The 26,158-nt window shown below is 41.2% G+C and overlaps 1 protein-coding gene across 5 annotated transcripts in view; it reads right to left on the bottom strand.

The window, feature by feature from the left end:
• LOC122809346 (catechol O-methyltransferase A-like) overlaps positions 1-26,158 on the bottom strand; it is a 321,593-nt gene that overhangs the window by 50,140 nt on the left and 245,295 nt on the right. For all 5 annotated transcript variants that reach the window (XM_044080760.1, XM_044080762.1, XM_044080759.1 and 2 more), the window contains one exon: positions 25,758-25,951. In XM_044080760.1, the coding sequence (XP_043936695.1) occupies positions 25,758-25,951 (194 nt within the window). The remainder of the gene's footprint in view (positions 1-25,757; positions 25,952-26,158) is intronic.

The raw sequence follows: 26,158 nt of genomic DNA, 5'->3' as shown, positions 1-26,158 counted from the left end.
CTCTGAGGTACAGGCTAACATGGGAGGACTATGGCTGATCAAGTTCGCAGATGACTGCAAACTGGGTGCCATAATCGACTTGCCAACTGACACAAGCATCCTCCAAAAGGGTCTCACAGAGACGGATAACTGGTGCCAGAGCCATGGCCTAAAGCTAAATGCCAAAAAGTGCATAGTCATCCCCTTTGGGAAAAACAAAGTGCCCACAAATTACCACATAGGTGGTAATCCATTAAGTACGGAAGAAGTAATTAGGGATTTGGGGACCCAAGTAGATAGCAATCTCTCCTTTGACAATCACGTTGCCAAAGTGGTTAGAAAGACCTTCTATATAGCCCACCTTATCACGAAAGGGTTCACATCTAGGTCCTTGTGCCCCTCTACTCATCACTCATCAGGCCCATAATTGAATACAATGCCCCATTTGGGATGTACCTTACCCGACACCTTCAGCAACTGGAAAGACCCCAAAAGTACCTCACCAAGAGGATCAAGGGACTCAAACTGATGCCCTACGCAGTTAGGCTAAAGAAACTCCAGCTCTACTCAGTTGCATACCACCTACTCAGAGGCGATCTGTGCCTGACGTATAAAGCCATGTCCAACCCAGAATTAATAGACATGCTCCACCTCAGGAAATCCAAATCCCTTAGAGCTACATGCACCAGGGACTTAAACCTCAGCACAGAAATAAATAAGACATGCTGGAGGGACAGATTCATATCCCAGAGGCTCCTCTCACTCTGGAACAAAATCCCAATCCATGTTAGGCAGAGTCCCTCAATGACCCTCTTCAAGAGAAATCTTGAAGAGTGGATGGGAGATCGTAGGTTTACCCCTGGGATCTCTTCTGTGTCCCTACTAGACAGAGGCACAGTAAACTAACCTCAAAAAGGCTATCTTCTGTGACCTACTATACAGAGGCACAGTCAACTAATCTAAAAGGGTGGCAAAAGCCAAACACACTCTGCCTAGGCTTATAAATGCCCTAGGGCAGATAGCCTAGTATCAACCTATGAACCTATAAACACTTAACATCTTGCAAACTGAGGAGGACAGCAAGAGTCAAGTGGGATGGGCTGTTTTTTTCTGGTAGAGGTGGGCAGATTGGGATTACCCATTTTGAAGGGGTGTTTTGGAGTGGTATGGTTGGGACTCCTGTGCATAGTGCAAGCAGAAACTGTAATTCAGAGTGGAGGGGGATGATGGTGTGGCGGGAGGGGGAGCTCAGGAGGCAGTGAGGAACAGGGATTTTGGATGCAGGCCTTTTAGGAGAGTAACAATAATCATGCAGAATATTATATCTATAAAGGAGCAGAAAGTATCCTGGGAACTAAGGCGGCATGGGGATAGAGGAGGGGGGATTCTGTTGATGGGGATGACTGCAATTAGGGATATAAACAATGCATAGGAGGGGGCTAGAGCTTATTGCAGAAAACTGGCAAGGGAACCAAGGTACTGGGAGCAAATAACTAGAGGGGAGGAGGAGAGATAGAGTGGGAAGACACCGGGAGTTTATTTGGAGTGCAGGTTGGAGATTGCCTTCCCTATCAGGGATTGGTATTGGAGTGTAGACAGGGGGAGAGAAGTAGCGCAGGGGACCAGCTCTGGTAGAGTTTTTGGTTTAGCCTAGAAAAGAGGCTGCCATTAAAGAAGAAATAATTAGTGGAGCATACAAAATATTGCATGATAACTATAAGAATCATTCAGAGGAGGCTGGAAAAGATTGGGTGGGGTGTTTGGATGGGTGATTTGTGGGGAAACAATGGGAGGATATATGTGTGTGTCCCAAATGTGCAGCAAGATCTAGAAGATTTAGGATTTTTGCTTGGAAATGTTTACATAGCTGTTTTTATACCCCAAGTAGACTCCAGAGAACTTTTCCTCAGTTAGACAGCAAATGTTGGAGGGGTGATGGGGAAGAAAGGGGTAATTGGGAACATACTTTCTGGAAGTGAGGTGAGTTCGAGGACTTTAAGGATTCCATGCGGGATGCACTGTCAGAGATGCTGGGTGGGCAAATTGGTGTGATGAGGGAGTTGATTTTTCTGAACTATGATACAAAATCGGAATTGCTTAGACTTGGAAAGACCTTGCTGTGTCTGATTATTGTGCCAAAAAAGCAATTTCCAGAAAATGGAAATCAAACTCTAAACCAACTATACTAGAAGAAGTGAATATAGTCAGAGATAAAACAACTGAAACTGAGATCTTTAGAATAGGGTAGGAGCAAACTATATAGGAAAAAATGTGAATTATGGGAACAATGCATGCAGGGGAGGAATGAGGTTTAAAAAAAGGCAGGACTTAAATAAGCTATGTAACGTTTGAATGAAAATGATTGGCTAGATTATAAGTGATGTATAATGTTTGCAGCCGGCAGTATTGTTTGTGATGTAAAATGCTTGCAACTAGGATTGTGTCAGTGTGGTTTGTTTACATTTATATAAATGTATGAGTGCCTATGTCTTAAGTGAGAGTTTACTAAAGATGCTTCTTGTTAAAAAAAAGGCAGGAATTGAATAATTTATGTAATGTTGCTTAGGTTATATGATATATAGCAATATATGTGAAGTATAATGTTTGTAAACATGAACTTGTTAATACAGTTTGATTGTTTTTATGTAAATATATTTGTGCCTATGTCACAAGTGATAATAAGGTGTTTAAAAAACATCTCTCAAATTATCCAATTAACAGTGCAGGCATATATTACGATTTTCTTCAGTGTAATCTATGTTTTCTCCTGATGTTATACTATGTTTTGTAAGTAGTAATGTGTATATGGAGATATTGCATATCTTTCTAATTACTAGCAAACAACTAGCAATATCTCCATCTCTCTCTCTCTTATGAATTACAGTCAATTCCCAGAGTGAACAGCCACCACTATCTACTTAGTTTACATGGCAAAGGGGAAAACTGAAATAGATTGCCAGGACTCTCTTCCACGTTATATATGCACTTACATGTATGGACAGTTTAGACTTCCTGCTCCACCTACTACACATCTTTGTAATGTGGGAAGGAAGAGGAGCACCAAGAGAAACCCAGGGAAACCCACACAAAGACAAGGAGGACATGCAGACTCCAGACAGAAAACACCCCAGTCAAGGCAGTGAATTAAATATTGGCAGTATAAGTGTATATCTGATGTTGTTAATCTTCTTTCCATTCTTCACTGATGGGTTTGGTTCGGAGCCCTCGGAACTGAGTCTGCCTAATACCAAGCTCACACTAGCCAAAAACTCTCGAGCTAAGTTTCTACCCACAATGCCCTTCTCCCTGTAACCTCAGATCTCATTTACCATGTAGCCATAAAGCCTCATTTCAGCCGAGCTCTCAGCTAAGTGAAAACTTTTTGATATCTCTTTTAGGATATTTTGTCACCTTTCATCTCAATTGTGGTTTATATTGATAATTATATATTTTTACAGTTATATTTAGACCTTTTACTCCTGCTTCTACCCGTTTGGTAAACTGTTTACGTACCATTGGTGGTATGGCCCTCTCTCTCTACCCTTGTGGTATTCCTTGAATACCATAATTGGTATTTAATCTCTCGTTCCCTTTTATCTGACTCCTTTTGTGTTTTGTTTTGACATATTTCATAGATATTGTGTGTATTTAGATAGTTTTAGACATAGAGATAGCAGAGTTTAAATTTTTTTCTATAGTATTCTACCTTGATTGTTGTGTGTAAATTTCATGATGTCTGATAAAAAGGGCACATTGGGTTTTAAATATTGTGCTTCTTGTAAGGGTAAACTTTCAAATAGTGACTCTCATGATGATTATGTTTATTGTTTGGGAGTGTTCCATCTTTTGGTGCAACCTCCCTGTGTGATTTGTCAAAGTTTCAGTCAGCGCACTTTGAATGAGCACAAGAATAAGTTGATCCTGAAGGGCCTACTTAAGTCACCTTTTCAGAGGCCCTTTCTGCGACAGAGGTATACATCCCCTCCAATTAAGGATAAGAAAAGGTCCCATTTGGTTCCCTCTTCACCATCTGGTGACCAGGACAAGTCTGTGAAACCTAAAGTGCCAAAACTATTTTCGGAGCATAAGTCTGCCTTGTTGGCACTAACCTCTTCTGCTCCAGCTATGACTGTTTCTATGTCGGCACCAGCTTCGACTCCGATACTGTCTCCGGCACCAACTATTGAATTCACTATGACTACTACAACTTTGACACCAGGTGCCGCTTTGGCACAATGCATGCCTTCAATGCCTATCTCTGCAATTATGGTTGAACCTCCTGTGTCAGTTCAGAGTGCCCCTTTGGTGTTGAGCCCCTTTATGGCCCCGATAAGTACAAATTTGACTCCACTGCTTCCAGTCTCCAAACTTGAGACATCGATGCTGGTATATTCCACACCACGGACCCAATACTCTCCATCCACAGACCCTTTTCTAGGGAAGGTGTGCAGTCCATTCCTTGAATGACCTGACTCCCCATTGGGGGTATCCACTAGATCCACCAGGAGCCTTTCAGAACTTGATGTGGTGCATCTTGTGGACCAGCTGTTGACAGCCAGCGGGATAACCACTCCTTCCAGGACTCATCCTCGTACAGGACTTGGGTTGACTTCTCCACGGACTCCATCCTATTCTCCTCTTTTGACCATACCAGTTCCAAAGCCTTCTTCTCCAGTGTAATTTTTGGAACCCCCCATCTTGGCACCTGTAGTGGACCTCACTGGGGCTCTGGGACTGTCCCTTTGGTCCTCGGTTCCCACTGAACTGGTCCTTCCATAACCCCGTGATTGGGCTGCAGGCTCCTCGGTTAGTGGCACGGTTCTGAGTGTTTCTTCAGCTCTGTCTATCTTACCTGGAGTCCTGTCTGCACTGATCCTGCTTGAGGCTCCATCCGCTGGAGCAGGTTCGACGGAGCAGGGTGTGACCCCAGTTCCAAGGTTGTTCTTCTTGGTTCCAGGCTCCCATCCCTCTTCGGGCGGACCTGCTTTCCGTGCTATGGAGAGGGCTCTTGCTTCTGGAAGCATTCCACCAGTGTCAGAACCCTCCCCCTGAGCTAAAGCTGTCACAGGCTACCAGTTAGTTGAAACACCTGATGTTCATAAAGATCATTTGCATATATCCCATGTGCCTCTGATACAAGAGGTTTGATTGGCCACTCAGTGGAAGTTCTAGCTTTGCTGGAGTTTTCATTTTGTTTTTACTGATCCCATTGACTGGGTGGAACGTCGGGAAGTTTTGCTGGAAGCTTTGAGTAAGTGATGAGGGGAATGGTGTAACCTCTGGTTATGATCTTCTGCACCCAACAATCGGTGGTTATTGAATGCCAGGCAGCTTGGTGCAGAGAGAAATGACTCAAGACTGCTTCCAGAGGAAAGCAATCGGGCCATTCTTCAGGAGCGCTGATAAGGCTGCCCAGAGAAAGAATTCCTGGGTCCCTGATTACGTGGACCCCCTCTGCCTCAGTAGGGGTATCTTCCAGAATTGTTACCCCCACTGCCCCTGAGGGTATCATCACCAAGCGTGACACAGAAAGGACACTGAGACTTTTTGCGCCATATTTTGCCACTCCTCTGGTTCCAGGAAAAGGAGCGTTGAGGGTTGCAACAGTGTAGACCTGCAGCAGACAGGGTCTTACCATCCTGCTCACACACCTGCGCAGAGTGTCCTTCACCTTGGGGCCAAAAAGGGAAGAAGCTTCAATGGGAGCATTCAGGAAGGAAGACATATCCAGGCATGGTGTCTCATAACTATGCCTGAACCTGCAGCTCTAGCTGCCCCTTCAGTTGCATGTGAGAACAATCTCATGGACGAATTGGAGATTGATTCCAGGGTTGCGAGCTGTGAGGCAACATTATCCCTTACCTCGTCAGACACCTGCCCTGGAAGAGTTCCAGAAAGTTCGGAGATCAAGTCTCTTTGGAGCTTCATAAAATGTGCCAAGTAGTTCAGGGACCATATGGCAAAGGTCATTGAAGCAAAGACTCGCTTCCCCAATCTGTCCACAGCCCAGGACTCTGTTGGGTGGGTGAACAGTATGACACTCTTCAGCGAGATCCTTTTTTGTGGCTGTCGCCACCACCATAACATCGACTGGTAAACCTCTGGACTGATGTGGGTTTTCCTCAGGTGCAGAGAGTATCTTGTTAGGTCTCCGAGGCTCAGGGTTCTTCCAAGCGTGCTGCACCACGAGCTGAACTAGCTCGTCTGCAGGTGAGGTCACCCAAGACGTAGATGGCTGGGCACAGAAAGCTTGCAGAAACACGGACTCCTCAGAAAAAGGGTTAGTGGGCTTCCAGTCACCCCTGTGCTTCAAAATCTCAAGGATGTCCCCGAAGGAGACATCCTCAGGGGGTGACCATGGGGACCCTTCACAGTCATCGAAATCTGGCTTTGTTGGCCCAAAATTGTCCATTAAAATGACAAAACAAGTCAAGGGCATTCAGAATTGCCAATTAGCTGAAACACCTGATCTTCATAAGGATCATTTGCATATATCTCATGTGCCTCTGATACAAGAGGTTTGGGAAGTCACTCATTGGAAGTTCTAGCTTTGCTGGAGTTTTCATTTTGTTTTTACTGATTGGTTTTTCAGTGACCTTCTCACTCATTGTTTTAGTTTGTTGTTTGGGATATTTTTGCAGTGACCCTAATGATAATGGACATCAGATGGGTATAACAGCCCTGTGTTTCTAATACTTAGTCAAACACTCTGCTTGTGCTGTGCTGACGAGGTCATAACAAGGCTGAAATATGCATATCCACAGCTAGTGGGGGTCTGGCTTTATTGGCCTGAAATTGCCCATTACAATGATGAAACAAGCCATGGGCATTCAGAATTGCCATTTAGCTGAAACACCTGATGTTTATAAGGATCATTTGCATATATCCCATGTGCCTCTGATACAAAAGGTTTGGGAGGTCACTCAGTGGAAGTTCTAGCTTTGCCGGAGTTTTCATTTTGTTTTTACTGATTGTTTTTTCAGTGACCTTCTCACTCATTGTTTGACCCAGTCAAAGGGAAGAAACAGCTGTGGAAATAAACAACCTGTATCAAAAAAGAGTCATCCAATTAGTCCCACCAGACCTATGCGGATTTGAATTTTACTCAAGATACTTTTTGGTGCCAAAAAAGGCAGGGGACTGGAGACCCATTCTGGAGCTCAGCAGTTTGAACAAGTCTGTTGCCCAAACCAAATTCCGGATGGTCACGGTTCAGTCTATTCTCCCTTTTCTAAGGGAATTCAATTGAATGTGCTCGATTGACCTTTGGGACACGTATTACCACATCAAAATGGATAAATGTTCCAGGAGTCTTCTTTGCTTCCAGCTAGAAACCAATCATTCCACGTTTCATGCCCTGCCGTTTGGACTCTCTACAGCCCCCAGAGTGTTCACAAAGTGCATGGCAGTGGTTACATCTCACTTGAGACTACAAAGATTCTGGGTGTTTCTGTATTTGGACGATTGGCTCCTTACTGCCCCTACCAAGCATCTTCTGGCAACAGCCCTACAATACACCCTTTCATTGGCAAAACTTTTGGGGATAACTGTAAACTGGGAGAAATCCAATCTTGCTCTGGTCCAGAAGATATAATTCATTGGAGCAGTCTTCGAGACCTGCTGTTGTCTGGTGTCACTCCCAGCTCACAGACTTTAGAGATTGAGTCTTCAGCTCCGTGTGATACTCTGTCAAAACAAAGTCTCAGTGAGAGGTTCTTCAGGTTTTAGGATCCATGGCAGCTTCCATGCCAATAGTGCCTCTTGAAAAACTGCACATGTGAATACTTAAATGGCTTCTTCTTTCCCAGTGGTTTCTGAATTACCATCCTCTATGCTTTCAAATTCAGTTAACCAATTCTTGCAAGCAGGACCTTCTTTGGTGGATGAGGCCAGACACAGAACTTTGGTGCTGTCCATTCCAGCCCCCTCAGCCCAAAGCCATTGTGACCACGGATGCTTCCCTGATAGGGTGGGGGGGGGGGTATTTCCAGGGAAAGACAGTCCAAGGCGTATGGTCCATGTTGGAGGCCAACCTGCATATCAACGTTCTAGAACTGAGAGAGTGGTGCTGTTAGCATTGCAAGCATTCCAACCTGTTCCTCCTTTTGGGATGATTGCAATTCAGTCAGGCAATATGTCAGTAGTCTGATATATCAACAAGCAAGGAGAAACCAAGTCCTGTCCCCTGTGTTGAGAGGCCATGAGAATTTGGCAGTGGATGATGGCTTCCAAACACTTTCTGATAGCACTGCATATCCCGGGTATTTCCAAAGTGATTGCAGACAAGTTAAGCAGATGTATTCTCTTGGCTCAAGAGTGGTCTCTCAATCCTGAAGTAGTGGCAGAAATTTTCAGCCACTGGGGCCAGCCTTGCTGTGACCTATTCACCTCACCATCAAACAACAAATGCAGCAGCTATTTTGCCCTATTCATCCCAAAGGGGGAGTCCCCGAGGGATGCTCTGATTCACAATTGGCCCATGGGAGTACTACATGCCTATCCCCCCATTCCTGTGATACACCAATTCATAAAGAAAGCCATTCAGTTGAAATGCAAAGTGATCCTCATAACCCCCTTTTGGCCTCGACAAGTTCTGTTCCCCTTCCTTCGGCCTCATCTATTATGTTGACCATGGATTCTGGACCCTCTTCCAGACTGAATTTCTCACCCCCAAGGGTTGAGTCATCCGAACCTGTCCAGTCTCAAGCTGATAGCTTGGTTTCTCCACTTCCGTTAATCGCCAGGCAGGATGATCTCACCTCATCTGTTCGTGACATTATTCTGGCCTCTCATAAACCATCCACCAGAAGACTATATCTGGACAAATGGAAAAGATTCTCTATTTGGTCATAGAAAAAGATGCTAGATCTGTATTCGGCTCCAGTCACAGTGGTTTTACAATACCTATCTAAGTTTTTCGAAGATAGAACCGCAGCCTCTACCATACAAGTACATCTAGTGGCTACTTCAAACTATCATAATGGATTAGATGGTACTCCTCTTATATGACTATGTTTATGTAAAACTTTTCTCAAAGGAGTTTCTCACATTAGGCCTCCAAACAGACAGCCTATAGAGCCATGGAATCTCACATTATTTCTCCAGTCTTTAACTCAACTTCCATTTGAGCCCGCAGTGAAGTGTGACCTCATATTCTTGTCATGGAAATCCCTCTTTCTGCTAGCCATCACGTCAGCCAGATGAATTTCTGAGCTTCAGGCATTATACACCAAAAGGCCCTATCTAATCTTCAACAAGGACAGAGTATCACTCCGGACAAATCCATCTTTCCTCCACAAAGTTCTTTCTGACTTTTCCATCAATCAGACTATTGACTTACCAGTATTTGTCCTGAAATTTTCTAATAAAGGGGAATACTACCTACATTCCTTGGATGTGCACAGACAATTGAGATATTATTTAGACAGAACCAAAGCATTTCGTAAACTGACCAACTTTTCAGTTCCTTCTCTGGGCCTAAATGGGAAATTCTGTCTCCAAGGTCACTTTATCAAAATGTTTAAGGAACTGCATATATTAATTTGCAAAAGAACCTATGCCACAGAATGTTAAAGCCCATTCTACTAGATCTATGGCAACATCTGTAGCCTTCCATTCCAGGGCTTCTATGGATGATATCTGTGCAGCAGCCACTTGGGCTGGATGTGGTTTCCAGAAGGAGAGCTGCCTTCGGCTCAATGGTACTCAGAAATGTTCTTCCATAAGGGCCGCCCAAGGATTACAAGGTAGCTGGGGATTCTCTCCCATCAGTGATGAATGGAAAGAAGATTAACAACATCAGATAAAGAAGTTATGTCTTACCATAACATTCCATCTGTATTGTTGATCTTCTTTCATTCATCACTACCCACCCTTCTTCCCCCGCCAAAGGCTCCTGGGGGATACTTTGGGTCCAAGTGGTGTCTTACGTTATTTGCGCAGAAATGGCCTCTGCTTTACTTGCATAACATAGGCAAACTCGATCTGAGGTTACAGAGAGAAGGGCATTGTGGGAAGAAACTTAGCTCAAGAGTTTTTGGCTGGTGTGAGCTTGGTATTAGGCCAACTCATTTCCGATGGCTCAGAACCGAACCCATCAGTGATAAATGAAAGATCAACAACACAGACGGAACGTTATGGTAAGACATAACTTCTTTTTTTCCATTTCCTGCCATGATGTTACACACTGTGCCTCTTAGTAAAATGTAGCTCACTCAATCACTTATTAAAATATGAATGCAAATATGACCATTATGAATAAGAACTGATAAACAGTAATACATATCTCTACTGTAGTGCCTATTACATTAACAATCTTAGTGTCATTTTGTTTTTAAGTCCTTTATATGCTATTATTAACTCATTAATGCTAATGGTGCTACTCATGCTGTATTGTTACTCGCACCTGTGGTACTAGATGCGTGAGTTTCTGGAAGCTGATAACATTTGAAAGGCAGACCATACACAGCATTTTTGTGTTGGAGTAACGTAATTAACATATTGAATTTTCATTATTTATTGTCGAGGTTAAGACCATTAAATGTGAGTAAATTAGTTCAGATGAACAGGAAGTGTAAAAAGCTGCCCTTCTTTTTCAGCTGAAAAGATTTCTCATTTTCTATGTGACTCACAGCTGTAGTCAGTTGCGATCCAGTCTGGCAGGAGTCGGGACTGTGACAGTTAATTATCTGATGGCTAGTAGGTTTTAATGAGTTAATTGTTAGTCACTTACTTCAGGAATCCTCTCCCAAAAAGTCATGGTACCATGAGCAGTTACAAGTATTAAATGGAAATATACAGAAACGTGCTGGAGGGATAGATTCATCACCCAAAGACTCCCTATGCTGTGGAACAAAATCCCGGTATATGTGAGGCAGAGCACCTCGCTGGCCTTGTTCAAGAGAAATCTTGACCAATGGATGGGAGATCGCAGATATACCCCAGGGATTACCTCAGTGTCACTGCTCGACAGAAGCACAGCAAAATAATGGGTATAGTTCCCCATACTAAAGGGGTGGCGTAAGCCACAAAACTATGGGCTAGGCTTGTAAATGCCCTCGGGCAGATAGCCTAGTATGAACCTATGAACCTATGAACCTATAAGTTTGAACAAGAGAAACACTACTTTTTGCATATCACACACTGACATGTCCAGAAAGAAATCTTTGTATCTGTCATATGACATCTCCACTTTGGCAAATTGCCTGCCTGCTCTCTTTTGAGTTGTGAAGAAGCTGTGCAGCCCAGGATGCCACATTACCGAAAAGGCACTATCTGCTTATAAATTTGACTGTCCACTCAGTATTTTGCCATAAAGCTTGCCACAGTCAGACTGAGTGTTCCTCAAACTATCATAGGGGACTGTGTGCAAAACTGAAACTGGTGTGTGCATGTGTTTTTTTATCCTAATTATTTTGTTGACCTTGTTTCCGGTAGGTGTGCAACTGCCAGTAGACTGGATCCTTGCCTCATCGGACGTATGATAATTTCTTCTTTGGATCTGCTGAGACCAGTCATTTACTAGATCACTCCATCTTCACATAATAATGGAGTATATCTATATGTTTTGAATAAAGCCTTGTTGTCAAGTTTAAAACCTGTGGATCTGGATGATTATAGACCTATCTCCTACCTTCCATTTGTAGCAGGAACACATACATCTGAATCCATACCTGAGGAGCCACAACATCAATCATCTAGTTCGGCCTGTCTTCAATTGAGGCATAACATAGCATGGCCGAAAATGGAGGTGACCTTCACCAGGTCTTTAATGATCTTCTAGTGACAGTGGATCAGCATCTACATGCAGTACTGATCCAATTACATTTTTAATCTGCATTTGACATGGTTGACTATGGGATTCTACTAGAGTATTGGTATGGCATCATGAAATACTCATGGACTGGTTTTGCCTCTTCAGTCCTCTGGACAAACACAAAGAGTAACTTCAGACATCAACTCGTCCTCATACAACTATTTTATCTGTGGTGCACTCCAGGGCTCCATTTATTTCCATTGTTGTTTGATGTGTATACACTTCCTCTGGGAGACATAATTCAGAAGACAGGCCTGCAATATCATTGTTATGCTCACAGCAGGAAACTGTACATTTCCTTTCCACAATAGTCCATGCAACTGCAAGTAATAAACAGGTTAGTGGCAGATCTGGAATGAATCAGTGATTAGATGGACCATAACCTGCTGAAGTTCAACACCTCCAAAATGGTTTCCATGGCTTTGCATGCCACTTTACAATATGTATATGCACTATGTTTGCCCTCTAGTATTACCTGTACTGGTAACAAATTGGAATTTGTGTCAAACTTGCATAATTCAGGGGTGGCTGTTGATGATAAGCTGACACTGAAGCCCCAGGTTCCAGCTGTTACAAAATTTTCTTGTTTAACTCTCAGCAGCATTACCCTTAATAAACACATTCTACCACCAATATACCCCCGCCTGCTGGTGGTGGTGCATACATTGGTTTTCTCTAACTTGATTAGTGAAGTGCTCTGTACTAAATATTGCTAGACTCTGAACTTAATCTCTTGCAGTGGCTGCAGACCTCTGCTGATGGGAGTATAGCTTATCAATTTTGTGTAGTCTGCAGTGGATTCTAGTTAAGTCTCATATATCCTCTATAAAGTTCTAGTCTTAGTTTTATCTAGCCTTATACAACTTGAGTTTCCCCACCTTTAGGAGATGCTCACCTGAAACTAGTCAACGCACTCACAAGCCAGCATGGGGTTGTTAATGGTTCTGAGCATGTGGTTAGAAACTTTTGAGAATTATTCTTCGGCTTATCAGGACTCAGAACTTTGGAGCCTGCTATCAGGTTGTCTGAGGGGGTCCCCGGTGCTTGGTGGTTTCATGTGGTCCCTCATGACTAAATCATTTGCGTTGACTTATGGGGCTAGTTTTTGGCTGATGCTGTTTTTGCATGCTGTATTATTTGGCATTGTGTCTTGTCTTGTCTTTTTTATTAGCTTGTATCAATGCTGTTTTATTGTTCCTGCTGTTTACTATTTCATGTGTCTACTTACTTCTAAAGTGTCTGTTTAGGCACTTAAATAAACCTGAAGTTAAAGATAAAGTTACCTACTGACCCTGTAGAACTTCATGGCTGTTGCATGTTGAAAATTATGTGTCCCATACATTCATCAAGGTCTGTTTTAAAAGAGCAGAGACTGGTATTGGTTCAAGTATAAGTAGGGTTTGGTCTGAAGATAAAGAACTGTTGAATAATAAACTTGTCTTATTTGCCACTAACTCTTAATATATATTTTAAAGCTGCCTGCCTTAATATATTTATTGGTGATCTCATCAGTAAATTCCAGACAGAGTAAGAGTCTTTCATGCCCCTGAAAACAAGGCATAAGTGAAGCTTAGTGAGACTATATGATGCCTAGTAGAAAGAATGAAAGATTTGAAGTCTAACTTCCCACGCTCATCTACCATCTCACTGAGGAACCACTGAACCCTTTCCAGTTAATGTGAAGTTTGGTCAGCAGACTTCAAGAAGGGGACATTATCCTCCATGACTGGCCAAAAAAATTAATCACCTTGAATATCATATTGGTCACATTGATGGGCTATTTTGCAACAGTGATAGTCTGTTAGGCAAAGGTGCAATCAGTCTCTGTCTGTGGTTGCACATAGGTCCATAATAAATGAATCTAAGGGCTTTTCTCTCATTACAGTAGGTAGAAAGGGCCATCTGCTTTTTGAGTTACTATACTAACCTCATTAATATTGAAGGCCAAACCATTATTTTTGAACCAGACACAGGCTGAATATAACCCTTTCTGGAGAACTATTGTGTCTTAAAGAGAAAGAGCAGCATTATCCAATGTGTAATCATCAACACATTTAGTGATCTAGAAGCTACTGCTATGAACCCTTGTATCTGAAAAGGAGATGCTGAAGAGAACTGGAGCAAGAACTGAGCCCTGTAGTGTCTCACTGTTAAGAAGAGCTGACTTTCCCCCTTTAACAGATAGGCTTCCCTGTAAAACCAACTGCCAGTCCAGCAGAAAACATAAGAACTGACCCTGCGTTCACTGAGTTTGTTTACAATTCCATCATAGGGATATAGCATTGAAGGCCTTTGTAAGAATAAGGTAGGCTATGGATGTATTTAACTCTTCATCCATTGCAGCTGTACCTCCTTCAGAAAAGATAACCAGTTTTTCTCCTCTCCTTGTGTCTGCCAACCATCAGCACACTCCCACAAAACTCGAGTTCATACTATAGCTGACTGGAGAAGCCATCAGCCAGTTCATTCCATTTATTTATTTATTTTGTTTATGTTTATTTACTGTGGTAGTGCACTAATCTCTTAGACCATTTGCAGTCCCATGCCGGGTGAGTACAATCTCCAATTCCTCACTGCCCTATGCTGGGGCCACGTTTGTTCCCACATTCTTAAGGTCTGGCCTCAGCATCCCCCAGACAGAGCTGCCTGTGTTTAATGGAGGACCCTAATTATCTTCCAGCCAGTAAAATGTCCAGCAGTCATGGCACATAATGGCAAGGGAGGGGATGTTTTATATTAATTAGCCTAACCTCTCCCCTTGCTGTTCTGGTATTTGCAATGTCAAAGCAGGGATTCAAAATACTGGTCTTGTGACACAAGTGTTAACTTTTTGGCTACGTGCATTGCTTGTTATGCACCAGATGCATGTCATAACCCTTCATACTGCTGAGTCAGCTTTCACCAAGGGCCACTGTAACAACGGACATATTCTTCTCCCCCCCGACTTCCCCCTGTGGGTAAAGCCAGCAGTGTCCTTCCATGCCTTCCTCCTCTTGCCAGCTTCTCCTGCACCTGTGATGTTATTTGAATCTGTTTCATCTGGGTTGTAGGCCAGGCTTTATTCATGTATGGAACCACTAAAGGGTAATCAAATTTAATAGGCATGACCTTCTCTTAACAGACCAGCAATATTTTTATTTTATGGTTATTAGTCTTCTAACAGCGTGAATAGCTTAGGACCCTTTTTAGCCACAACCTGAGCTTGGTGTACAGCACATAAAATTGCAAAAACACCAAGAATATACATTTTCACAAAAAGTGTATACAGTAGCAAATTACAGACATAGCACAGACAATAGCAAAACATGTTGTGTCTTTCGGCTTATCCCGGTTAGGGGTCGCCACAGCGGAACTCAGGTCTGCTAATGTTTGGTAGTGGATTTTTACGTGCCGAGTTACCAGCCCTGACACACACAACCTTCAATGAAGGCATGCCCATTTACACATGCCTCGTCACTGGGTCAGAGCACGGGCGGAAGGGGGCCGCCTCTCTCCAGCAGTGCACCACATGTTCATGGGGAACCGGGTGCTAAATCATTCATAGACGACCTGATTTTGGGTCAGGGTTTCGTACGTAGCAGAGCAGCAAAAAGCTGCGATCTATTGAAAGTCAGCCCTCGAGCCAAGCTTTTGTCGCAGGCAGGGGGATGGGCTCCATGCCTTCGTGGGGAGGGGGAACCCGTCCTCGGGCCGGCTGGGCCCGCCCGCCCTCCCCCGCCGGGGTCCAGATCGCGGGCAGGACTTTGCTTCTCGGTGATGGGCCGGGGGACCAAGGGACCGAGGGAGCGGGGTCCGGATGTGACCCGACGGCGGGGCCAACCTCGCGGGAGGAGGTAGGTCCTCAGACGTGCCTCTCACTCCGCACCCCCCCGGCACTTCCATCCAGATAGCCGGAACCCCTGCGGGTGCGGAGGGGCAAAACATACACAGTGAAATTGATATATCTACATTCCATACAAAGTACAGTAAAAGCATTGCAGCATGAATTCACAGTTGTTTAACAAGTATTATACAACGACCCCTCATTAATATTCAAAAACGTGCACGCTGTTGTAAATCTGAGTTATAGTAATGGAAAAAGGTCTGGTCACCCGGACTTTTTCCATTACTATAACTCTTTTTTTTTTTTTTTACAGAAACGGAGAATGCAAGATCTCCGTTGCTTTACACTGTCTCACTATGTTAAGCGAGTTTAACATAGCGAGACAGCTTTAAAAAAAGCAACGGAGATTCTCAGTTGCTTTTTTTAAAGATGTCTCGCTATGTTAAACCCATTTAACATAGCGAAACAGTTTGTAAAAAGCAACGGAGATCTTGCTTTCTCCTTTGCTTTTTCAAAACTATCTCGCTATGTTAAATGGGTTTAACAAAGCGAGACAGATTTAAAAAAAGCAACTGAGATTCTCAGTTGCTTTTTTTAAAGCTGTCTCGCTATGTTAAACCCATTTAACATAGCAAAACAGTTTGTAAAAAGCAACGGAGATCTTGCTTTCTCTGTTGCTTTTGCCCACAGCTCTGATGTACTGCATGGGCATACGCATGCGCAGTACATCAGAACTGCCGCAGAATACCAGACAGCTAAGGAAGGGCAGCAAGGAGGCATTATACAATGCCATTATTTAAGAAAAGTAATTATTTTTTTTTCTTAAATAATGTCATTGTATAATAGCAATAACCCACTTCTGGGTGTGGGTAATGCTGGATTTACCCACGGTTGGCTTTGTTTGGCCACTCGGGCTTCGCCCACATGACCAAACCACACCAACCATGGGTAAATCCAGCATTACCCACACCCAGGTGTGGCTTATTGCTATATTATATCATGCTTTTTACTTACATGCATTTGCAATGCACCATTAAGCTAGAGAAGAATTAATTTTTTTCTACTTCCACTTAGAAGTGGTGAGTCACTAAATGTTTTGTTTTTATTTCTTCATATAGAAATAGTAACTTGGCTATGCCTTTCTGAATAAGTTCCATGATGATCTGTTCCTTATCTTTCCACAACTTACTGCTGAGTCTGATGAGTTTGTAGTTCTCAGAATTAGCTGTGTAGATCTCCCCTTCTCTATAGGGACCAATGAGGCCCACTGCCATAGTCTGGAGACAAAGCTTGTAAAAGAGACTTTATTTATATATGTATGCATTTATCTATGCAGTTTTCTTTCCATTTGATAACTAAATGGGCTGGTTCTATAACCCTTTTCAGCCATGACCAGAGTCATAATATAACTACATAAAGGATTATTACCACAGAACCATAACTGCCACATATTACATGCAAATTAATGGTAGTAACATTTAACAGCCAACATCTTGAACAGTGGGCTAAGCACAGTTACACATTCTTCTGACTTGTAAATATTTACACACAACAGACATAGTAATCTCAAAGTGGTAATCATAATGCAAAGATAACATTTTACAGCACATAATAAGTACAGAGCAGCTTAGCAGAGAAGCTTAAGCACAGATATGTCCACATAAATGAGAGCAGCTTAACAGTGATAGCTAGGCAAAGATATTTACTAAAGTATGAGGGAGATTACTAAATCATATTTTATAGCATTGCAAAAACTTCCTGGGATAGTTTTAGAGTCTGTGGAACTACTCATAGCCCAAGCTATCTTCATATTGATTAGGAAATATGAATGGGAATTATCCTGTAAATCTAGTCCAGCAGGGGCGTTACATATTGGAATTCTGAAACTGGATCTAAATATCTCTATTTGGATACAGATATTGTCTTTTGATTTAGTCTTTTAATTTCCAGGACACTAAATTCCTGATTATTACCTCCAAGTTTCTTTATTTATGTACAGAACACTCACATTATTTGCTTCCATTTTATTTACAAGCTTACATGAGGCAATGTTTTTACTGTAGGATACTGTCAGGCAATCAGATATGCTGGCACAGGCAGACATCCAGATATAGGTTCATAGGTTCATAGGTTGGTACTGGGCTATCTGCCCGAAGGCATATGTTATCCCAGCCAAGTTGTGCGGTATTCACCGCCCCTTTAGTAGTTCCCTATCTTTCTGTTACCCATCCACTCATCAACGATCCTCTTGAAGAGTGATAGTGAGGGGCTCTGTCTTATGTAGATCGGGACCCTGTTCCATAGTAAGGGAAGTCTCTACGATGGGAATCTATCCCTCCAGCATGTTCTCTTCATTGTTGTGTTGAGGTTTATATCCCTAGAGCGTGTAGCTCGAGTAGATTTGGTTTTGCTAAGATGGAGCATGTTCAACAATTCTGGGTTGGACATGGCTCTGTACATTAGCCAGAGATTGCCTCTGAGAAAGCGGTATGCAAAGAACAGTCTTAGCTTTTTCAATTGTGCTGCATAGGGCAACTGTTTGAGGCCAGTGATCCTCTTGGTTAGGTACCTCTGTGGTCTCTCCAGCTGCTGGAGATGTCTAGCCAGGTACATTCCAATTGGTGCATTGTACTCAATAACGGGTCTGATGAGGGAAGTGTAGAGGGGCACCATTACATCCTTAGATCTTGATGCAAACCCTTTCGTGATCAGATGGGTCACATAGAAGGATTTTCTAACCACTTTGGCAACATGGTTATCAAAGGAAAGCTGACTATCTACTTGGTTCCCTAGATCCCTTATTTCTTTTTCAGATTTCAGGGGATTACCTCCTATGTTGTAGTTTGCGGGTAGTCTGTTTATTCCAAAGGGGATTACTACGCATTTTTTTGCATTTAGCTTGAGACCATGGCTTTGACACCATGCATCAGTCTCATTTAGGCCCTTCTGGAGGATCTCCATGTCGGCCGGAGACTCTATTATAGCACCCAGTTTGGAGTCGTCTGCAAACTTAGTCAGCCACAGCCCTTCCGTGCTTGCCTGTACTTCTGAGAAGTATATGCCAAACAGGAGGGGCCCCAGGACAGAGCCCTGAGGCACACCAGGTATGAGCAGTGGATGACTTTCCAGAACTGAGCTAGCCTTATCTCTCAGCTGTATCTGCTTCATTGAATGCTCCTCATCCACATTGAGTTTGTCACCACAGATCTGAATTGTTCCTGATTTCACAGAATGTCAGTGACATTGTCTCATATTTCTTGTCTGTATCTTGTAAAATATTTGATTTTCTGACAATTAACTGAGGACTGCAGTCACTGCATAATGACAGACATATGGGTTTCAGATTTTACATCCTTTAGAGAATGTGTGCTAATGCAAATCGTGTTATTTTAGCAACTCTAAGTATATAAAAGCAATAGTTAAAATCTGTCCATGCTTTTGGGCCTTTGTCCTCCATTACTTTGTTGGCTTCATATCTGATTATTGAAATGAGAGTTTGAGAGATATGTCTGTCACACATTCATTGTTAATGCTCAGATAATAATGAATCATAGTAGTAGAGCAAAATAACCTTTGAACATATGTGTAAGTATGAAGAAACAGTTATTAATGGTCTTGTGAGCATTCTAGTTGAAGTTGATTTTAAGTGTTCCACATTTTGCCCATTTGTTCCATATTGTGAGACATACTGTTTCACATGGTGGAGACAAAATGTTGATAGCTAAAGGGCTAGTAATTGTGTCTTTGAACATTCATTGTGTAAAAAGGATATGACATGAGTTAGTTAGTTAGTTAGTTAGTTAGTTAGTTAGTTAGTTAGTTAGTTAGTTAGTCAGTCAATTGAAAGGCAGCAAAGAATCTATGTGCTGGGAATGGAGGATGTCTTTGGATGAAAATGAGTGACCCTGCTGTCACTTGTTTAATATTTTGGCTTTATAGGATTAATGGGATTTGTGATAAGCAATCTGGAATACTTTGGCTACTGCTTATATGAAACTACATGGAAAAGCCTTACTGTGGCCATTACTAGAGGGTGGTGGGTTTGGCAGTGCTATTTTGTGTGTCTTAAAACAAAGCTGAAATATATTATTGTCGTTATAATTTTTTATCACAATCAGACCTCTTGATTTGTACACAATCAGTCAACAAAGCAATTCTGACTGTTGGATGGGGAGTTGTCTAGAGATGAAAGTAACTGACCATTTTGTTGTTTGTTCAGTTTAATCTGTCATTAATCTGATTCGCAGGGCTAGCATGCAAGTCAGCTGGAATATTTTACTGTAGCTATTGTATTTTTCTGTAAAACAAACATGAAATACATTGCTGTGGCTACTATTATAATTATTTTTATTTTCTCCACATTAACACAACTAGACACCTGAGATGAATGCTGTCAGCAATGTGTAGAGAGTGTCAGTGGATGAAAAGACTGACTGTCATATCATAATCAGTTTAAACAGTCATTAATCTATCTTTATAACAAGCATGCTTTTGTATAAATCAAACTGGGAATTATTCACAATCAGACATCTGAGGTTTACACAGTCAATAAAGTATCCATAATTGATGGCTATGGAGTCCATCTGTGTATAAAAGTTACTAACTCCTGCTGTTGTTTGATTACTGTTAAACAGAAATTGATCTGATATAGAAGTGCAGTGTCACACAATGCATTGTATTTGCTGAAAGTTGTCTAAAGTGATTGTTAATATGGCTTATGCTCATATATGTGTGTGTGTATGTGGGAGGTGTTGAAGTATGTTTAAGAGTAACAAGTTGGCCATAATTTATTTTACTTTCCATCACAATCAGATGGTCACATTTTTCAATATAAGTGTCTGTCTTTATTGTGCCATGGTGGATGTCTGTGAAGTCAACTGATGATTGGCATAGTTGTGCAGTGAGTAGCATTGCCATCTCACAGTATCTGGCTCTGTGGTTGAGTTCATGGCTTTGACTCTTTGTCCCTGTCTCACATGGACTGGTTTCCTCCAACATCCTAAAGATATGCCATAGGCAAATTGGAGTTCCTCCAATTTATTTATTTATTTTACATTTGTTGACAGGGATGGACCAAGTGAGCTGAGTAGCCCTTTTTCAGTGGGGGCCCAGGGAGAAAAGCCCCACAGTATTACAATTTGTTATTCAGAGTAATAGATAAAAAGCTTCAGTATTTTATAATGCAAACATGAATAAAAGCAAAAAACAATTTTTAAAACAGCAAAGATTACAAATATCTGTAGTTATTTCCCTAATATATGAATCAGAAGAGGAAACGAGAGATGGACAAGTAGAATGATACTATGTAGAGGTTATAGCTAATAAGATTGTAATTTTAGGTTGTTGCTCAGATGAGGAGGCAAAACAGATCTTACAGAGTAAAGTAAAGTAGGGGTCAAATTTGTCTGTAGATAAGCATGCAGTGTGTGCACTCGCACGCGCGCGTGTGTGTGTTTGCATGTGTGTGTGTGTGTGTGTGTGTGTGTGTGTGTGTGTGTGTGTGTGTGTGTGTGTGTGTGTGTGAAAATATTACCAATTTTTTTAATCTGTGGAGGCACACTGTGTTGTCATATCAATATCACCAATTTTTATATGTGGAGGCACACAGTGTTGTCATACACATACATAAATTTTCAAAGTAGCAGAAAAAAATTAAGTCTTTCAAAGATGAAGCACAAAATGCATCACAGACTATCCATATCCTCAGAACTTTTGGTGGCATGGCGGCCCTCACTCCCTAGGGAGTATAAGTGGACTTTAAAACAGGTTTAATAGGCCTCTGCCTTAGGTCCTGCCTAGTCTAAAATCAGCCCTGCTTAGACATGTACATAGAATATCACGATGACTTGTGTTGGGGGGAAGGTTGGGACTGAAGGGCTAAGGACAATGTGGTCAATATTTATTTTGTTTCCCTTTAACTTTCCTCATAATCAAATCTCAGAAGTGTGCACAGTAGGCCACTATAGCTTGTGTAGGGACAGTGCACTGTATAGGGGGCAACAAGTTAGAATACATTGCTGTGATCATTATTTTCTTTTTCACTTTCTTTTCAGTCAAACATCAGATGTGCATCCAGGTGACTACTTTGGGGGTGAGAACAAGGAGGCATACTGTATATGCACACATCTGACAGCAACAAGTTGAAATGTTACTGCATTAGGTTTCTTTTTCTCATTTTACCCCAGTCTAACATCACAGGGGTACACAGAAGATGGCTGTCTTTTGGAGGAGGGAACAGTAGGCATGCTTTAAGTATCCACTTGACATATACAACTATGGTATTTTGGCCTTCACTTTCATTCCAATCTAACACCAGGGAGTTGCACAAAAGTAGACTACTTTTTTGCTGGGTAGTAAGGCAGATACCTATTCCAAGATATGATTTAATTATTCTTGCAAGCATTTTTTTCTCAGTTTATTTTGTCAGCTATGAACGTTAAATCTTAAACACCACTTATTTATTTCTTAACAGATAAACAAAGACTGAAATTCCTTAGTCTCGATTTTTGTTCAGGCTATCACTGGATCATAAGGTTTCAAAAAGCTCTAAAATGCACCTCATATTATCTATAACCCCATGGCTTCTAGGAGCCTAATCTCTTCAGATGTCCAGCTTAATTCAATTATTTCCTACATAGAAATTATAGTATAGTCCTGGCTAGGTATGACATATTGACAGCATTCAGGAAAAAGCTGAAGAGTAAGACAAAATGGAGAAAAGGAATAAAAAATAATATGGATGGTGTGTTGGCAAAGATGGGGGGAGGGGGTTGCAGAGGATTTGCCATGGGGAGCAGTGGACAGTAACAGGATGTCATGGGGCTCTTTTTCCTAGACTAACATTTTAAGGCCAGCCATGTGTATAATGACATTGCTGTACCAGTACTGTAATGTCTCATCAGTGTATACATCATAAGAAACTTTTGTTTTGTAAATATATTGTTAGACAGTATAACCTTCTTTGTTGGTCTCTTCATTCTTCAGAATGTTTACTTCTTCAAAGACTTCATTACTATCACCTTTGCTTTGTAAAGATGAGTAAATAATCAAACTATGCTGAAGTCTAGTTTTTGAAGGCAGATTGATTAAGTGAGCCTTTCCAATTTGTACTGAAAAGTTTTTTTTTTTTCTTCCAGCGTTGTTTACTGTTTTCCAGTCTTGATGAGATCTGCATTTAAATGACTAAGTCTGATAAATAAAACAATTTATTTGGCTATTATTTAAATATAAAGTTAGCATAGTCAGATAATATAATGCAGTTATAGTTTACATGGGTTGCTTCATGTTCTAAGGACCCCATTACTATGTAAAACATGTAAACACACGCACATCTATATATATATATATATATATATATATATATATATATATATATATATTAACCCCATTAACAGTAAAATCAATACGGTTTATGTGAATTTCTCAGTTGTCACTCTAAGTCTAAAGAAGGAAGCCAAATATTTTTTTTTTCAACTGTAAAACCAAAAACATTTTCTGAATTCTGTCTTGTGTGATAACAGAAATGTTACAATATTCTCCTACCAGATACAGATTGGGAAATGTTAATCTTGTTGAAAATAACTTTAAAAAGTCTGTTTTTGCATTGATATTGATATTTTTAGCCTGAAGTAGCTCTGTGGCCCAGGTAGATGGCACTCTAGCTTTGGTGCCAAACATAGGGGTGTGGGACTGGTAAACAGTTGACAATGAAGAGAGGACTGAGTGTTCAATAGTGGCTAACCTATCTTGTGGGAAGGATTAAGATTTGATCCCTTCCACACAAGAACTGGCTCCTTTCAAAGACTGGGAAAACGGGTTTCCTGAATTAAGGGATTCATTCCATGGCAGCACAGTAAAAGAAGACGATGTTTAGATATGTGGGTGAAAACAGATATTCATGGTTTGCGTGTGTGTGTGTGTGTGTGTGTGTGTGTGTGTGTGTGTGTGTGTGTGTGTGGTCTATATTATATTATTGAAGAGGCATTACAGTGAATGCCTCTTCATCGACATGAAAAGAACGAACTGCAAATCACACGAATGGCCGAATCAGTGATTTCTTTCCTAAGAAAAAATCACTGATCTGGACAGAAACTAAATATTACTAAAAATAGCTCAAGGTGGAGGGCTATGCCCCCCCCACACCCCCAATGTGGGGGACTTTGCCCCCCATACCCCCTAACTAAATATACCAACTCCAAGATCGCACTACAGTGGGGAAAGGGGCAAATTTATGCTGATGGCCAAGTGATTTTCTAGGGAAAAAAAATCACTGATTCAGCCGTTCACGTAATTTGCGGTTCGCTCTTTTCGTGTCGATGAAGAGGCAGTCGCTGTAATGCCTCTTCAGTAATCTGATATAGACCCATGTGTTTGTGTGTGTGTGTGTGTGTGTGTGTGTGTGTGTGTGTGTGTGTGTGTGTGTGTGTGTGTGTGTGTGTGCGTAGAGATGAGCACATGATATACTGCATGTTGTCATCAAACCCAGAAAGGGTGGGGACTACAGATGAATATTAAAACAAAATTCTTAGCAACCATGTATGATACTCAGATAACTACTAGATCTGCCATCTCACTGCTTAGAAATAAGACATGTTTACCATTCTGGTTTTCCTCCCACTGTCATCTTTAGAAGGAGCAACTCCCCCACCACCACCAGAATTATATAGGGTATTACTGTAGGTGGTATTGGGAGCTAAATGGATTTACTGGGAATCATGAATGCTGTATGATCAAGCTGAGGGATGCCTAAAATATATACCTGGTCCGATGACAATTGTATTAAGCATTTGTAATTTAACTCCTGAATCAGCAATTCTAATTGAATGAATTAGAATGATGACATTTGTTTACTATCGTGAGACTCACACTTGCTGAATCTTTAGCTTTAATTGATAACTTATTTTTCAGTACCCTCTACTAAAGTCCTTATGTGATATGGGAGATTTCTACAGAAATATGGTATCTATGTTTTCTTTTCCAGTTCACAATATATTACTTTTCAGTATAAGTCTGACATTACATTTTAGATTTAATGATTAGAAGTGTTTATAGCATTCGGAAATAAATGCAGTCCTGGTTATTCTTGAAATTAATATTTTGTTTTGACCAGCTATGCTCTGTCACTAAATCATTATATACTTTTACCAACTATTTGTGATATTACCCAGTGTTTTATATTGTATTTTTTATCAGTTTTATATCTGGGGTATTGATTTCCTGTAAAGTTATACATTCCTTCATATAATCTAGCTCTTCTAAATGAATGACATTGCATTTATTTAATAGTTTTCTGTAATGCATGATCACTTGGAGGTAACATAATATGAAACTGTTTCTTTACCTCTGGATATAAATGAAAGAAATGAACTAGTGGGATAAATCAGTGTATGATGGTGTATGGTAAAGTATCAAGTTTTCCTATTATGAATAAACTTCTCTGGAATGTATTCTTCACATGTAGCTTTAAAAGTGATTGGGTCTATGGTGCAGAAGGATAGAGTCTTGATTGCACCCAGTCAACTAGGTTTTTATTAGCTGCCCTGGCACTACAGGAGCAATGAAGGGAAGGAGAAAGTGAAGAAGACTACACAGGCTGATGTTATTTCTTCAGTGTAGAGTAGGGAAACCACCAAACCCATGGGTGTAACTCAAACATTCCCTGAGCAAAGATAAATATCTTGAAACCTCCAGCTATGTGCTGCTTGTTCACCGCATCCACTTGCCTCTGTTTAATCATCTCCAAGATCATTGCACCTTAAGGAAAAATGCTTACACAGGTTAGGGTTTTTGTCAAAATCTAAATGTAGTTTTTTTTGTTGTGAAACATCCTAATCAAATATCTTTTACCTGCATTACTACTTGGTTCTTTATCATATCATATTCCCCATAATAAAAACTGAGTCATTAAATTTTTTATAGCCATAAAACAGCAACATTTGAATGTGCTTAAATACAGAATAGCTGAACTGACTTATCAGGGGTACTATAGTCCTATGCTTTGTAAGAAGGGGGTTACAGCTAAAAGACTCTGCAAAACAATTTCAGTACTCAGGCTTTCACATTCTCTTTAACAAAAGCTCTCCTGTTGTAAAAGAAGTAAAGAAGACATAATTTATTCACAAAGTAGAATAATGAGATCACCTTGTCATCTGCACCAGCAAAATGTATTATCTCCCTTGCAACCTTGGCATAAGCAGGGTTAAACTCCACGGTAAGAAGGCGAGCTCCTGGCTTCAGCAGCCTGGCAATGCGGAGAGTAGAATATCCACAATAGGTTCCCAGCTCAAGTACAATATCTGGATTTGCTTTTGAGACTTCCCTATCCAGGATTTGTCCTAAAAAAGGAATGAAAATTGAAAAGTTATTCTGTATTTGGTTTTGCATCCTAAAACAAGATTTTATATATAAAAAGCCACAGAAACAAAGAATATGATTACAAAAAATAAGTCCATCTAGTTTGCCTCTTGTCCTGCCCTACTTGTAAGCTACAGATTTTCCCAGGGCAAAATAATTTACTTTTACTTACTGTTTGCATCTGTCAA

This window comes from Protopterus annectens, chromosome 8.part0, assembly GCF_019279795.1.
Source record: "Protopterus annectens isolate FY-2018-M chromosome 8.part0, PAN1.0, whole genome shotgun sequence".
Classification (NCBI taxonomy): domain Eukaryota; kingdom Metazoa; phylum Chordata; order Ceratodontiformes; family Protopteridae; genus Protopterus; species Protopterus annectens.
Note: the sequence above shows the minus strand (reverse complement) of the source record. Positions and strands in the feature narration are given on the sequence as shown.